The sequence below is a fragment of the Cryptosporidium hominis genome (assembly GCF_000006425.1).
Source record: "Cryptosporidium hominis TU502 chromosome 1 CHRO011070, whole genome shotgun sequence".
Classification (NCBI taxonomy): Eukaryota; Apicomplexa; class Conoidasida; order Eucoccidiorida; family Cryptosporidiidae; genus Cryptosporidium; species Cryptosporidium hominis.
Genome location: NW_667319.1, coordinates 1 through 16,040, shown reverse-complemented (window position 1 = coordinate 16,040; position 16,040 = coordinate 1). Strand labels below are relative to the sequence as shown.

Below are 16,040 nucleotides of genomic sequence, written 5' to 3'. Positions count from 1 at the left end.
TAATAATATATATATATATATATATTAATTGGTTAGATTGTTATTTAATCATTTTAAAATACCACGAATACTTCTTTGGTTGGTTTTGTTCTAGTTTTAGAATTAGGTAATTTTATAACAAATTTAATTAGAAAAAAAATCAATTTTTTTTTGTTATAATCTCAAGATTCGTTATACGCGTTTTCGAACATAGTTAGAAACTAAGAAAAATTAATGATTAGAAGTATAGAATATTTATTATTATTATTAGGAATGAAGTTAGCTATGACTATCTCTCCTGATGAAAATGATAAAGTTATTTATTGCGTTAATATTATCTAAGATTGTGTTGAATTTAAGTTCGTTAATTGGGCCAAACCAAATACATCTTTATCCTTCGTTTGAGAATTCTCCGTTCATAACAAATTCTTGGACTATTGGGATATTTGTTAGGCTAAAAATATCCTTATGGGCACCTCTTTTTGAAGATGTTACAGATCAAAAGCTCTTTAGAGAAATATTAACTTTATGTATTAATAGAGGAATCCCTCCACCGCAGCCACCAATTTTCATTCGAATACTTGAATATGAGCATTTAACAGGACTTACTGGAATACTGTTCGAATTCCCAAAAAATGATAGGACAAATAGAATTGTAAATCGTGGAAATATTCTCCAATTTTTAATGCAATGCCGAGAGGATAAGCTGGGAGGAGAAGCTCACATTGCATCGAATATATTGTTGAGAAATTCTCCAATTGTGCAAAACGTAAGCTCAATGCAAGAGTTTAAATTAAAAAAGATTGAAGAGGATTATTCAATGGCAACTACATTTACAATTACTTTTTTGATGGTTGCAACTACGCTTTCAGTCATTAGCGCATATGTAATATACTACTCAGTAGCTAAGAATAAAAAGTAAAGAATTGGAACCATTCAAACTTACTAATCCTTGGATTTCAGTAAGTAGACTAATAATAAATGTTAAAGGAACAACTTCTAAGATTAAAACGACAATTTAATAGCTCAAGAATATTCGTTGCTTAAAAATTACTCATTAATTATTCATTGATTTTGACTTTAAAAAAAATTAACGTTATATAAGCGGGATTGCATTCAAAAATTAGATAGGAATTTTGTTTCCCCACAAGCAATTGAAAATGTAAACTGAATATTTTTCAAAGCATTCAACGATTTGCAAAAGAAAAAATATAAGTGTAAATACTTATTTATACTTATATAAGCTATTTGGAAGATATATGTATGAAAATAATCTTTTATTATATTTATGATTTTTTAAACAGTGAGAGATGCCAGAGAACTGCCAAAAAAACATTGGTAAAAGTTCGAAGATCTCCGATTTGTCTTTAAAAATCAGAGAGGCAGAGAAAGATTTGTCGATTTCAAGAGGAATACAATTAAAAAGTGCAAGTACAGGAAACCACTTTAAACCAATTAATGGGTTTGTATTCGATAAAACTAGTAAAGATCTGAAAGAGGTATCAGAATTACACATATTAAGACTAAAACAAATAGAAACAGCCCAAAGATTAAAAGAAACATTAAGAAGAAATGTAGACCTTATGACTGAATTACAGAAGGCACGAGGAGCTGTGAGAAGCTTAGAAAAAAAAATAAGTTTATTAGAACGAGGAGAAGGAATTAATTTATTCCATAGCAGTGTCAAGGGCGCAAATTCCCCATGCAGCCATTGCCCAAAACAACAAGAAGAAATCAACAAATTAAAATTACACATAGTTGAATTAAATGATACATTCCAGAAAAGATGGGATGAAACACAAAAAGAGTTGCATAACGCAAAAAATTCTCTGTCTGATGTTTCAAGCAAGCTGCTCGAGTCATTAAGTAATAATCATCAAACGAAGATCAGTCAGGAAACTGAGCAGTTCCGAAATATTAATGGAGATGATATGAATCAATTCATGGAGGATAGTTTACACTTTGACGATAATATACTAGAAAATTATAAAGGCAATACCAATAATAGTAATTTTCGTCGAAATGTATCTGAAGTTCAATCGCCCTCTACCTACAAACTATCTAGGCCATCTAGCTCAAACTTTTCTAATGATTTAAATATTCATCAAAATATAAACGCATATCCGCAAATTTACAGCAATATTAATCATCTTCAGTACAATGAATATTCTCGACAATCAGAAACACCCAGAGCTAGTTTTACTAACACATATAATAGAAGCCAACTATTAAATAACCAAAAGAGCGATCCAAATATTGTAATTAAACATAGTAGGCCACAATCAGAACACCTAATTAAGTATCCTGTACCTGAAATAAACAGGAATACGTCGAATAGTCATCATTCAAACAGCAGCTTCTATCAAACATCTAATAATGGAGTTAGATACGACCCTGCTGCACGAATTCGCTCTTTAGATTCAGTTACAATCAATCCTGGATTAAATAGTCATGCAAATTCATTTCCTCTTGGGCTTGCCTGCAATGTTTCTAACCGCAGATATGATTTAAATCCTCGTGATTCAGTTCTGAATAGTCTTTCGAACCCTATGGTTTATCCAAATACCTACTCTTCAAACATTTTGTCATCTCATAATAAAGTTCAAACCCCAAATGACTCATTTATTTCTAGTGTTGAAATGTTCAACTCGAGTAAAATGAAAAATTCAATGTTTCATGCAAGTAATAATATAAGCTATGACTCTCAAAGCCTTGAGAATAATTCAATAATACAAAATCAGATAGAATGCGAAGAACCAACCGGAATCTCCAACTACAATTCTTTTCCAATAAATGAGCCTAACAATATTAAAAACTTGGTGAGTCCTTCATCCCACTCCAAGAGTATAGTTGAGCCAACAAAGGACCAAACGGTGAATAATTATTCCGCTACACCCCTAAGCGATAATTTTAATGAATATCCCTCTTCACCCGTTACGAAGAGCTCTCTGAATGAACTTGAAATTGATCAAAGTACGTATGGTAATATTAGAAAAACCCTCGAAGAATTGAAGAGGACTCAAGACCAAAGAGTTCAGCAATTGAAAGATGATAGAGAAAAACTTCTTAGGGCGGTTCTAAACGACCTACAAGAAATGAAAGATTTCAAAACAAACCTCAATATTATAAAAGAAAGCCAGGGAAAAAATACTAAAACTACCTCAAAAGGTTTTTTTTCACTTGAAGATAGTAGTAAATACGATGTCTAAACTGAAAATTATTAGTATAAGTAGAAATAGGCTTTAAGTAAATCTCAATTCATATATTAAAACCTTGCCTTGGTTCTATTACATTTTTTAGTTAAGTTCCATTTTTCTAAAAAGGAATCTGAAATTTGAATATTCTTTAGATGCTTTGAATATACTAGAGGCTTAATTACTGCTCCAATTCTTGTTTGTATCTTCGGCTGGATGAGTTTGTTATGTATCGCGGTAGTGTTCCATTCAGGCCCGATTGGATGCCTAAAGGTACTTTCATATAAATCGCTTGAGGTATAAGGATAAGGTACCTGATTAACACAATATTTTTTCAATTTTTTATCAATTGATCTGTTAGAATTAATTAATTTTTTTACTTTCCCTGACGAATCTTCTTCTTCTCGAATATTTAAGTCCATAATTCTAGATACGGATGAACACCAATTACCCCAGCCGGGTACCGATTTATTATTCGAAGATCTAATAATACTCTTTGGCTCGGACGAATTATCAATATCAACGCTATTAGGTATGTGATCGGGGCTCCCTTCAATAAAAATATGTTTTAATAACTCACTATTTGCTTGAGCAGATTCTTGATTTTCTGTAATATCTATATTAGCCATTCTCTCAAGTTCATCTTCAATATTCAAATATATTTTCCTCTTTTTTTCAACATTTTTTGTCGTTAAATTTAAATTCTTTTCATTCATTTTAGATTTCAGACAATTTGAATCGTTCATATTTGATGTAAGCTGATTATTCAAGTTGTTATCCTTGAAATTAATCCCAATAATATCTTGATTATAATTCAAAACTCCTTGAATCTGATTCTTTGTTTCCATTACTTCATTTACTGAAGGTCTAGATAACTGAATAATTTCATCTGAAACATTGTTGGATAGATGCCCTTCTGGTTCATTAATCAAAATTTTATCTTGAAAATTTTCTTGATCAAGTTGGTTTAATTCAAGGTCTAATAGACTGTTATTATATTCAATACCACGCTGAATAAATTTCAAATCAAATAGGTTGTTGGATGAATTCCTTAATTCATTAATATTTTTCCGAGCTTTTTCAATGAAGTGTAAATTTGATTCTGTTTCATTATCAGAGTCACTGAGTTCACTTCCTTCATCAAGATTTTTTGAAACATTTTGAATTATTTGTTCAATTCTTTTTTTCTCTTCATGTTGTTTTTGAGCTTGATCCGAAATATTCTTTTGTAACTCATTTCCACCAAATCTTAATGCCATCTTAGCCCATTTTTGCCTTGCAGTTTGTCTTCTCATTAATCTTATCCTGGCTCTCTTCTCTTCATACCTTTCCCTGATCTTTTTAACTAATTCTGGATATTCAACCTCTCCTAAACTCAGTAACTTCTCTTCCTCAATTTGCATTTGTTTTCTACGGTTCTTTCTCCAAGTCTTTGATTTAATCTTCTTTAACCTTTTGTTTTCTCTCTGCTGTTGAAATAAAATGAATTTAAGTTTTTTCATGAAACTTTTTTCTGATTGATCTTTAATTTTATTGCAGGGAGAAATATCACAGTGTCCCAATATCTCAGCATTTTTTGAGTCATCTCTATTCATCGCTTTTAATATGTTATCAAACTCTTGCTCAAATTCATCCAAAGGCTGGTAATTAGTTGCTAATTGTCCAGTTGAAACAATATCCATCTTTTCAGGTTCTCCATAAGAAATGATTTCCTGTCGATTTATCCGGTCAATAGTTGCTCCCCAGTGTTTCATTTCTTTTTGTGTTAAATCATATTGTGTTTTTCTTTCTAATTTATACAGTTTATTAGGTGAAAGAAATTCCGCTATCTCACCCTTAGTTTTATGTTTGGTATCTAGCATCTTTATTTGGTTAATAGCCTCCCTGGCTTTAATAGACCCAGATAAGTTCTCCATTAAGTTGCCAATAGTAGCTTTCATATTTATCTTTTCTTTGCTCCAAACCTTTCCAGAAGATTCGGAACTCTCATTAAAATTAGAGCTCGTCAATTCACTATTAAAACTGTTCGGGTTGCCCATATTGCCCTTTCTGTAATATTGAGATTCAGAAACTATGTTAGAAACATTATTTATTAATTTATCATACTCAATAGTACTTCCATGATCATTTGAACCACCCTTTTTTTCCCCATTCAAGAGATTCATAGTGAAACTTTAAAGCAAAATAAGATTTATATATCTTAGCAAGTATTAAAACTATAAATATTCGTGGTTCGAGTATAGAAGGTATCCATAACTCTGTTTGAATTATCTCATAAAGATATTTTTTAATACCTGTATAAATTCTAAAAAAGCAAATAAAGACTAGAACGTTTTCTTAAAGCGCTAGCGGTATGGTAATTAGCTTTTTTTTTCTACTGCTATTTTAAAAGATGATCATTTTCATGCCAAAATTTATCTTGAATTATGTCACAATGACACTTATAAATACAGTTAATAATAACCATTTCATCGTCTATTTTCCATATTGGATTTGACGGTTTATCTAATTCTGTATAATCTCTGTGATCAGTTTCAATTGTCGCTTCTTTACACTTGTCAAGTAATAAAATATCTTTATTTTTCAACAATAAATATTCATCCCTAGATTTCTTTTCTTTCGGCCTAGCCTTATAAATCGTTGTTCCTTTCCTAAATTGTGGAGAAATATTGTTATAATTTATTCCAAATTCCTTAAATAGTAGTTCATTTTTGTAGGACGAATCTGTAAATTTAAGTTTTTCCGTTGCTTCTCTCTCATTCAATTTATTGATAGACACTAGAGACCAGAAACATGTATTATAGAGATTATTTATGTGGCAATCAGCTTGTCTCCATGAAAGATATGTTCTAATGTCTTCATCAGTCGGATACATAATTATTCTTCCATCAAAAGTTGGAGGGTACAAGAGCTTTTTTCCTGGGAAAAAACTGCCCCAAAAAAAAATAAACGAAGACGTGAACAAAGATACGACATGAGTTAATATCTTATCATTTTTTCTACTCCATAAATCTGTTTTCCTCCTAAAAACAAAGCTTTATTTAGATTAAAAAGAAAATTTTAACGTTACTAATAACTTACCTAAATTCATCCGACTGACCGTATGAAATCACAATGTCGCCTAAGCTCTTCATAACATTTTCGGCGCAACGACTCATTAGGTCTAGTCCTCGTTTGTCATTTGGTTTATGAAACTCGTGATCTTTAGTAAACCTAAAGAAATTATTGTAATTTAAACACGACTTATACTTACTCGTGAAAACTGTGGCCATCAATCCTAACCACGAACCAACAATTCTTTATGATTCTACTAGGTTGTTCGTATGTTTTAATATACTCGTATTTGCTACAAGCCATTATTTAATTTATCTAGTTCAATATTAATTAAATTGGTTACCGCAAAGCGGTTTAGTTTTTTTAAATCTAACTTGAAGTTTTGATTCTTAGTCGCGCAATGAATGAAAGTTTGCAGAGCTCATATGGCATTTGCATTTTCTATGTATTCTTTATAACCAATTCCTTCTGTTCCTATACATCCATTTATCGTGAGCACTAAAGGATGTCTATTTAAAATTAGTCTAGACTTTCGTATTTTATCAGTCCTAACATTTAGAAATGGGTCAGTTGTATTAATCGAGTTTTCCTCGCTGATTGATATTGAGTAAAAAGGGGTGTATGAGGTACATTTTTCTACATATTTATCATCAAAAACTTGACATTCAGAAAAAGGAGGCAGACTTTGTTTATTAGATATTCTATAAATTGAGTTCATCCTTTGTGCAAGTGACAACCCGCTTAATGCATAGCAAGTATGGTACAAGTCCCTTGGTTTCTTTGGTTTGTCAATTAATCCCCCTTCAGAAAGTTGACAACAAATTAATATATATGATGCCAATGCTTGGAAATCACAGAGACAACTTTGGATGTAAGATTCTGTTATAGATGTCCTTATTCTCAAAATTTCTTCAATGCAAAATAATAACCCTGTAAACCAAAAACTATAACAGGAATCAACAAGTTTATTTGTTCTCCCCTGAAACCCTCCTTCAATCCCAGATTGTCTCTGAACTATCCAATATAGCAATGAGTCTATATCTATTATTGATGATTTTCCTAAAATGCAAAGCCCAGAAACAACACAATATGTATAACCTCCATGCGACTCGCCACCAAAATCCCCGGAGTAACCTCCATCAAACCCGCTACAATTTAAAATATAATCCTCAATACCGTCAAACAATTCTTCAGTAACAATTTGCAGCATGCTTGCCACGGCCGATACGCAATAAAATGCTCTGACATCAACTTCTCCATCCAACTGAATTTTGAAACCACCTGTTTCAAAATCTCTCAATTTCTTGAAGAACTGATACATTTTAAATCTATCTATCTTTAGCAAAGCTTCGGTATCTCCTGTTATGATGATTGATGAAACCGCTAAATAGGTAGAAACTAAGTTGGGCATATGACTAAAATTTCCACCAAATCCACCAGATTTGTCTTGGAATTTTAATATTGTCGCTATAATGTCAAAAGAGTCTTCAAAAAGTTGAATCTCTTCAGCTTTGGAATTAAATGCTTCATTATTAGTATCATCTTCCGGATCTAGCAATAATCCACAACTATCATTTGTTAGTAATTCTTCTGAGTGCAAGCTCCAATAGATCATTAATATTCTTGTTGATTCGCTTTCAATACTGCTTTCTGGATATTCAATTTTCCTCATCCTTCTTACAAACTTGAGGTGTTCGTTTCTCTTCAATAACTTGTCCTGAATATTTGCAGACTCATCACAATCCGAAAAGTTATTGTGAAATATACTTTCAATAAAATTTTTGAAACAATTCTGACTGTTTTCTTTGGATTTTATCCAATCTTCAAAAGTCCGTCCTCCCCTGTATTCATTCATCCCCAACTCGTACCAAGGATAAACGCCGAAGTCTGTCAGAAAGAGATCAAAGCTATTCATAATGACAATTTAGTTTTACATTGAGAAATGAGGGGAAATCAATTGCTATATTTTGGAAAAAAAAAGAACAAAAAATTAAAAAAAATATATTATCAATAGGGAAGTAGATATAAATGGGGAATAAATCTCTAGAATTAAGGATCATTGAACGACAGTATCATATCAAGTCTAAAATTGCATATAATTAACTTGATAATTTCAATTAACAAGGAAATAAAGGAATTAATGAATTACCGCCAACCACAAATTAACCCGCTTGAGGCAATACGTGCTATTTGGATTTAGATCAATAATGGGGGAAATATAATTAATATTTGAATTGACATGTATTTAGGTTGTTATGATACAAATTTGTTAGTGTGTAATTAATATAATTATACTGCAAGCCATTTTTCCGTGATTTTTTTTGATCACGAATATCTGCAACGTAATACCTGTTAAAGCCAGAGTTATATATAAAAATTTATGTAAATTAATTAATTAAATAATGGATAATCAATCGAACACTGCAAACCAAATGGTAAGTTTAATTAAATTATTTTGATTATAAATACTCGATTTTTAGGCATATACAATGGTTAATGACTATGGAAGGCAGGCTGCAACTACGATTCAAAATTGTGGTAATCAATTATTAGGAAGTGGAAGGGACTATCTGCAAAATTCACACATAATAGGGGAAGGGCCCAAGCCATTGAGAGCGCTATGTTTCGTTGGTGGTATTTTCCTTTCTCTTGCCTCATTACTCGGAATTTTTAGTATTAGTCAATTGTTTTTATCACCCGGAAGCTATTTGTTTGAAGCTGTCTTATTTGGGCTTGGTATTGTAGTAATGATAGTTGAATCAAAAGATATTGAAAAATTGAAACCTTTCAGAGATTTCTGTCTAGAATGGGCAAAGTTTTTGACTGTTCCTGCAGGAAAAGGTACTCTCTATTTGCTTTCCGGTATATTGGCTATGTCTATCTTTAGAATAAACTTTTTAGAATTATTTGCAGGAACTTACATGGCATTCTTAGGAGTAATTTGTATTATGGTTCAGTTTGGATGCAGAAATCAACTTCAGGCAGCCGGTATTTCAATAGACTCTACTGGTTCTTTTTCTAGAGAAAATACAAATGAAAGATTTAATAGATTAGCATAAATGAGACTAATAGGAGCCATATAATATTTAAATCAAAATATTTTCTGAATAATTTCTAAATAGAATGCGATATTTGTCCAATTCTGTCCAACTTGGTATTTTATTTGTCAAGTTTTCTTGGCAAGCATTTACAAATATATTTTAAATTTATATTGTCACTAATCAATCCCTGTACGTAATTGTTGCTAACTATGCAAGTTTCTAATCGAGTATAGGGGCTCATCTAATGCCAGTAAAACAAGAATTATTGCCGGCCTGACGGTAGTCTCAGAATTTGAGAACCTTAATATTTAGTTTACTATGACTTAATTAATTTATGAAACTGAAAGAAGATATGAGCAAGTTAAACTATTTTGGAAATGATGTTTATATATTGTATCTAAAAATATTTAGAATTAACTGGAAAATTGGATATAGTGCCCATCAATAATCCAATGCATTTATCATTTTCGCTAAAAAGCGATTTTTTTAATATTTAAAAAAGGCGCTAGTTATTTCCAAATAATTTTCAGAATTTAAAGGTTTGAAACAAAAAAAACATTGAAAAATATATAATCAAAAGTAAATAGTAAATAATATAATCATACGATTATAGTGATATAATAATATAAATTGTTTTTACACTATGTTTGGAGTTATTACAATCGATGATCAAATTAATGTCTTCCCTAACGAGTTAAATCACTTCTCTGAAATTCATTTAAAGGATATACAAAATATAAACCCGAGAATTAACGACCCTTTGGTTATTTTGAGGAATCGAATAAATGACAAGTACTTAAATAAAGTTGTGAAAAATGCAGGATTAATGATTTATTTCGTAGGATTTGATGGTGTTGACCATGCAGATATTGATAATGATGAAGGAGGATTGTTATTTTGTGTTACATTTAAAATGATATCATTTAGACCATATGTTGGTGAAGTAATTGAAGGGGTAGTCATTGATTCAGATTCAACAGGATTAACTGTTAGCCTTGGATTTTTTAGTGACATTAAAATTCCTTGTAATGATTTAAGGGAACCCAAATCAATAGACTCCAACACAAAAATATGGTCTTGGGACTATGAAAATCACAAATTGTGTTATTTAATCGATTCTACGATAAGATTTAAAGTCTCAAGTGTCGTATTTAATGAACAGTCTCATGATAGTAGTGTGTCGTCAATGGTCGTTGTTGGAAATGTTCAAAATGATGGGCTTGGCATGATCTCATGGTGGAGTTAATATATTGATCTCAAATTACTGTTTGAACGATTTAAGCGGTAAAAATATGGCCGCGCGTTTTGCAAATTACTAATATTTATTTCATACCGTTATAAAATGGATTCTGGTGAACAATTGGAAAATGTTCTATCAAGAATACAATTACTTCCATGGAAGGAACAGCATGACATCGAGCTTCTGCTTAAGGTATTACGGAAGTATGAGGTAGAAAACAGAGTATTGAAACCGTTCGACAAAGTTTATATTGATGAAAGGAATTATTTTGTTGTGTTGTTTTGCGATCCAGTAGAAGGGGGCGCATTATCTGAGTCCACTCAAGTATTTGCAAATGGTAAGCCATTAATGTCGTTACAAAAAGTGCACTTCTTGGCACTGCCTCCATTTAATGCTGCGCTTTCACCTCTTGCACAAAAGGTTTCTACTATTCGACTAAACAGGTTATTGCAAGATCAAAGAGAATTTGAAAGGGAAATTGAAGTGTCAAATTCTGAAGTTGAAAATCTATGTGGAAGTGATCAGCTCTGTAGACTTTACATTGAGCCATACTTTCAGAAAAAGAGGAAAGAACCTATATATGTTGGAAGAAAAGTGGAAATAGATGGGATAACATTTCTCGTATGGGCATGCGAGCCAACACAAGTTGGTGTTATTGACGGAAATACAGCGGTTTATATTAACTGGGATTGTTTTGGTGAATTTAAAAGAATTCATGTAATGCCATTTTCAGATACTTTGCCTCAAACATATTCATTTGATATATTCCAAGACTATCTCAAACCATTCCTATCGAGATATACATTCCACCCTTTTTCAGAAGGGGAAAGCTTTACATACAATGGTGTTCAATTTAAAATAATTGCAACAGATCCTGCTGGTGTAAAAGCTCGGATAGGTGATAATACAACAATTTATTGCCAAGGCAGTCTAACACCATCGATCGTTGATCTTCTTCCTGTTCACTTATTAGAAAATATAATACGCCTTCCCCCTAGAAGCAGGCCATTTTCAATATTGCAGGCTCTCGCCCACCTCCCTCCTTCAGACGTCGATCGAATATTTGGCTCTGCCGACTCCAATAATAGCCGAGGGATAAATAATGAAATCGTCAATAAAATAACACAAAAATCATACTATTATGGAGAAGGGAATGAAACATGTAGTTCATCAGATGATGCTCCGCTGTGCACAGTTTGCTTATCCGAGGTGAATGAGGGAGATTTTGTGGTTAGATTAGACTGTCAGCATATCTTTCACCATCAGTGTATTAAGGAATGGTTCAAGATGTCTGTAATCTGCCCACTTTGTAAAGTCGATGTAAGGGGAAGTAATAGTAACTAATCCGCTATTACTATAGCTTTAGATAAGAAATATTAAAATTTTGTTCTAATGTAAATATAATATTCTATAAGAATAGATTATAATCTTTTATTATGAAGCTCCTTAATATCTCGTCCATAATTTCTCTTATTTCCTTTTCTGTATGTCTTCTATTGTCGGTATTTTTATGCAAGGATTTTTTGATAGCTGCACATCCTGTTGGATTGTTGAAAGATATAACAATGTCAGCCTTCTTTGAGACAACTCTCAATACTAGCAAATATAAATCTAATTCTTCTCTTCGAATTCCATCTGGATATCTCTTATCTAATTTCTGATTACCAAAACATTTGGAAATTTCTAAATCATTGGAATACGTAGATAGTGGTTCAGAATATATTATTCTCGTATCTAATGAACTGTTGAATTCAGAAATATCCATAAAATAATATTCTGCGACGTTCCTGCATCCAGCAAAATCAATAGGATCCAAAATTTCAACAATTATACTACTTTCTGAAAACTCATCAACAAAAACCTCTTGATGATCAGGAATATCTCTCACATTACTGATATCATCAAATTCCTTTGGGATGTTTAATGTTATTGCTCCGCCGTAAAGCTTTCTATTCGTGTACTCCATAATTCATTGCTAATTGAAAAATATGTCAATTTGCCGCAAAATCTGATGTAATTTTTCTGAATAAAATGTACGTTTATTCAACTTGGATATCTTTTATCCTTTCAAGTTCTTCATCCTCATCATCTGAAAGAAACATAGCTTCCCCTGGGCTCCAAATATGCAAATAATTGTTTTCGCTTATACTTGCAAATGTAGTCTGTAAATAGTTAGTCATGCAAGACAAATCTATTACTGGAGAAGTATGCCCACTATGAGTAAAAATTAGCTCCGGTACACCATCTTCAACTTCATCAGGTCTTTGTTCCATTCCAATTTTTGATAAATCCCAAATCTGAAAGTTTATCGTAATTAGGTCTATAAATTTAATCTTAAATTAAACTTACCGAAACTGTAGAGTCTGAAGATGCAGATGCCAATAATGACTCATTTTCTAAGAGGAAACTTAAACGATTTATTTGTCCAGAATGCCCGTTAAGTGAGTGAAGTCGTTTGCTCATGTTTCTAATATCAAATATCGCTATCACGGGGTCGCTCCCTCCAACAGCAATAATGTTTGTTTGAAATGGATTGAATTCAATTGTGTTAAGGCTATTAATATTTGTACTACAATGGCCAATACAAGAATATCCAACCGACTTTTTAAAACCAAAGTTAATTTTTGCATTGTCAGAACAATGTTCTTTGAACGTTTTTGTAGTGCAGCATGGCGAGGCCGATTCGCGAATATCCCAAATCATTATTAACCCATCATCTCCAACTGAAATCATGATATTCTCATTTGAAGGATTCCATGAGATATCTTGAACGCTTTTTTCATGCCCCATGAATTTAAGAATCGGTTTTAATTTCCTTTCATAATTATTTGGTTTACTTTGAATATCCCATAAGCAAATAACATTATCATCCGAACCGCTTGCCAAATAGGATTCTTTAATTTTATTCCAACTTAAAGCCCAACCTTCTAACTCATGACCGCATAAAATTAATGATGGATTATTTTCAGTTTTAACAGTGCCTTTAACCATTTTTTCGTTCACTAAACTATTTAAATCGTAAATATTAACATCCCCCACCACAGTTTTGGATGCAATAATGTTCCCATTCATGGGAGAGCTAACAACCCGATTTACTTCTCCATCGTGTGGAATTAGGATTCTTTGACTAAAATTATTGGAATCAGCTTCCATATGTGGTATTGTAAAGCCAGCATAATCGCTATGAGAATCGAATTTCCTACAATTTTCTGGAATGGAGCAATTTGGCAATAAAACATCCAATATAATAATATAATCTTGGTCCATTCCTGATGTATGGGTGCCTGTTAACAAAGAATACTTTGATGTTTCGTTTATACCTTCATCAGAGTAAAAGCTTTCAACATCAGAAATACTACTTTCACACATCCACTGTACTGATAGTGATGGCCACTCCAAAATATGAGTCATTATGTTTTCATAGAGTAATGATGTGTTTTCCTTCCAAATTTTATACTTTTCTAATTTATTAGATTCTTCTGATTGTAATATCTTTTTTGCTTGGTCAAAAAAAGTAAAGTTCATCATTGATGAAAAAGGAGAGTTTTGTACTAATGAATTCATAATATTTAATTTTTATTTCAACTTCCTTATTCCTCTTCCAAATCTTTGTTTATTTCCATTAATTCATTAACTCAATTATTTAGTCGTACAATTTGAAAATAAATATTCAAAAAATTGTAGCGCTAAATAATTATTCAAAAAATTGAATATATTTAAGTAATTTATGTAACCAATATTACTCCTAATTATTATCAAGTACTACATTGTCCATGTCAATTGCAACTCCTTCAGTAATTGCATACAATAATTTTTCCTTTAGTATTTTTTTAGATGAGTATCCGGGTAATTCTAACTGGAAAAAACAAGTATGACTAGTAGGAAGTAAATGATCTTCCTTATTTCCATGCATAGATAAATCTCCTGACATGATATTCGAAGTTGATTGCTCCCTGAGATACGTTTGATCGATCGATTCAGTGTTCAATTGATCATTATCGTGTTCTAATTCACCTTCTATGTAATCAAACTCTTCTGAATTTAAATTAGAGAAACTAGGTATTAGATCAATATTTTCAACAACAGTAGCTCCCCCACCATGAATTGTGTTTTCAGAAGCATAAACTCTGACTATTTCCATATTGCACTCCCACTGAGCTCCTTTGCTTGGAAGTCTGCTTCTTCCCCATACAAACCTAAGAAACATTTGTTGTTGAAGCACTGTCAATTCTGATAATACATCCCAAAACCAATTAATAATTTTGTCATTTGAAGAATACCCAGTATATTTTGTATGTTGTTTTAACGCATCAATATCCAAAGAGGGGTTTCCGCAAATCAATCTTTCCAGTTCTTCAGAAGTTTGTAATTCTAAAATGTTTTCAGGAATTATTTCCGTAATCCCCTTTCTAATGTTATTTGTTGCATGTAAAAATTCTCTCTCAAGCTTGTATTCTTTGAACGAATTACAGTATTTTCCGAGCTCATCTATTCTTACAGGGTATTTTTTCTCCATCAAGTTTTAATTCTACGACTTCACCATTAGTATTTAAACAGGACCAATTTAATTGAAGTGAATCAAACTCTTCCAGTATTAATCTTTTTCTACTCTTATCCTCAATATCGCTGTTTTTCCAATTACATTCTATTTGTTTTAACTTTAAATAGAATTTAACAGAATACCAATCGATTTGTTTCAAATCATTTAGTGAAACATTCTCCCCCAATATTAATTTCCAAATAATATTAGGTATATCTAGGTTTAATGGAATTTGAGTTCTGATAGATATTCCCATTAATCTTCCAATGAATGTATATAATGAATCGTAAATCAACTTTATGCAGCCTCCAGAATTATCATATTTAATTTTTTTTTCGCTGTTTATATCTTTTAAATTAGTATTTGTGTTTTTTTCAACTTTAAAACTCTCATTGAAACTAAATTTTTTTCCAAGACTTGGATTTGGAACAAAATAAAACTGATTTTCTCCGTATCCATATGAATTTGGGCAAACAACAAATAATGGTAATTTATCGCTTTGAAGTTCAAGACAAATATGAGATAACAAATCTCTATATATCCCACCTGCATCAATTCCACCTTCACCCTCATAAATAACATACCAAGGCCTTTTTTTGCAACGAAGCCTGTAAATGGGCACTTTTTCCAGAATAATGTAAAGTTGCCCAAATACGCTATCAAATATAAATTGATCATCAAAATATAGTATTTCTTTATTTTTTAGTATTGATTTTGTCCTATTAATGGTTACTCTAACTTTTCCATCAGCCTTTGAATCTTCAGTTATTGTGAGACATAAATTAATCAATACCTCTTTCAAGGATAAACTCAAATACCTTCTTGTCATTTTTAACCAAGAATACTTGAAAATACTTGGTCTTGGCGATACTATTTCAATGAAACTGAAAATGGAGACAAATAATATCGAAATTCTTTTCAAAATAGTATTACAAATATTCAAATAGTTAAGAATTACAACTTTGCAGTTTTGACAGCCAACCTTCTCTTCA

General features: G+C 31.6%; 12 protein-coding genes across 12 annotated transcripts; 5 read left to right on the top strand and 7 right to left on the bottom strand.

Annotated features, from left to right (window-relative positions):
* The first annotated feature begins 280 nt into the window (after positions 1–280).
* On the top strand, positions 281–901 carry Chro.10232 (hypothetical protein). The annotated part of the gene is made up of 1 exon (XM_661736.1): positions 281–901. The coding sequence occupies one exon, from the start codon at positions 281–283 to the stop codon at positions 899–901; it is 621 nt and encodes a 206-aa protein (XP_666828.1).
* Positions 902–1,289: 388 nt separating this feature from the next.
* Chro.10230 (hypothetical protein) lies at positions 1,290–3,188 on the top strand. Its single annotated transcript, XM_661735.1, has 1 exon — positions 1,290–3,188. One exon carries the CDS (start codon positions 1,290–1,292, stop codon positions 3,186–3,188), a length of 1,899 nt encoding a protein of 632 aa, XP_666827.1.
* Positions 3,189–3,244: 56 nt separating this feature from the next.
* On the bottom strand, positions 3,245–5,338 carry Chro.10229 (hypothetical protein). Its single annotated transcript, XM_661734.1, has 1 exon — positions 3,245–5,338. The coding sequence occupies one exon, from the start codon at positions 5,336–5,338 to the stop codon at positions 3,245–3,247; it is 2,094 nt and encodes a 697-aa protein (XP_666826.1).
* A 215-nt stretch (positions 5,339–5,553) lies between these two features.
* Chro.10228 (hypothetical protein) lies at positions 5,554–6,048 on the bottom strand. The annotated part of the gene is made up of 1 exon (XM_661733.1): positions 5,554–6,048. One exon carries the CDS (start codon positions 6,046–6,048, stop codon positions 5,554–5,556), a length of 495 nt encoding a protein of 164 aa, XP_666825.1.
* Positions 6,049–6,648: 600 nt separating this feature from the next.
* Chro.10227 (chain B, structure of fpt bound to ggpp) lies at positions 6,649–8,142 on the bottom strand. Its single annotated transcript, XM_661732.1, has 1 exon — positions 6,649–8,142. One exon carries the CDS (start codon positions 8,140–8,142, stop codon positions 6,649–6,651), a length of 1,494 nt encoding a protein of 497 aa, XP_666824.1.
* Positions 8,143–8,716: 574 nt separating this feature from the next.
* On the top strand, positions 8,717–9,286 carry Chro.10226 (hypothetical protein). Its single annotated transcript, XM_661731.1, has 1 exon — positions 8,717–9,286. One exon carries the CDS (start codon positions 8,717–8,719, stop codon positions 9,284–9,286), a length of 570 nt encoding a protein of 189 aa, XP_666823.1.
* A 625-nt stretch (positions 9,287–9,911) lies between these two features.
* On the top strand, positions 9,912–10,514 carry Chro.10225 (hypothetical protein). Its single annotated transcript, XM_661730.1, has 1 exon — positions 9,912–10,514. One exon carries the CDS (start codon positions 9,912–9,914, stop codon positions 10,512–10,514), a length of 603 nt encoding a protein of 200 aa, XP_666822.1.
* Positions 10,515–10,610: 96 nt separating this feature from the next.
* Positions 10,611–11,852, top strand: Chro.10224 (hypothetical protein). The annotated part of the gene is made up of 1 exon (XM_661729.1): positions 10,611–11,852. The coding sequence occupies one exon, from the start codon at positions 10,611–10,613 to the stop codon at positions 11,850–11,852; it is 1,242 nt and encodes a 413-aa protein (XP_666821.1).
* Positions 11,853–11,916: 64 nt separating this feature from the next.
* On the bottom strand, positions 11,917–12,474 carry Chro.10223 (HSPC236). The annotated part of the gene is made up of 1 exon (XM_661728.1): positions 11,917–12,474. One exon carries the CDS (start codon positions 12,472–12,474, stop codon positions 11,917–11,919), a length of 558 nt encoding a protein of 185 aa, XP_666820.1.
* Positions 12,475–12,547: 73 nt separating this feature from the next.
* Chro.10222 (wd-40 repeat protein msi3) lies at positions 12,548–12,781 on the bottom strand. Its single annotated transcript, XM_661727.1, has 1 exon — positions 12,548–12,781. One exon carries the CDS (start codon positions 12,779–12,781, stop codon positions 12,548–12,550), a length of 234 nt encoding a protein of 77 aa, XP_666819.1.
* Positions 12,782–12,842: 61 nt separating this feature from the next.
* On the bottom strand, positions 12,843–14,072 carry Chro.10221 (WD-40 repeat protein MSI1). The annotated part of the gene is made up of 1 exon (XM_661726.1): positions 12,843–14,072. One exon carries the CDS (start codon positions 14,070–14,072, stop codon positions 12,843–12,845), a length of 1,230 nt encoding a protein of 409 aa, XP_666818.1.
* A 920-nt stretch (positions 14,073–14,992) lies between these two features.
* Chro.10220 (hypothetical protein) lies at positions 14,993–15,877 on the bottom strand. The annotated part of the gene is made up of 1 exon (XM_661725.1): positions 14,993–15,877. The coding sequence occupies one exon, from the start codon at positions 15,875–15,877 to the stop codon at positions 14,993–14,995; it is 885 nt and encodes a 294-aa protein (XP_666817.1).
* Positions 15,878–16,040: the final 163 nt, after the last annotated feature.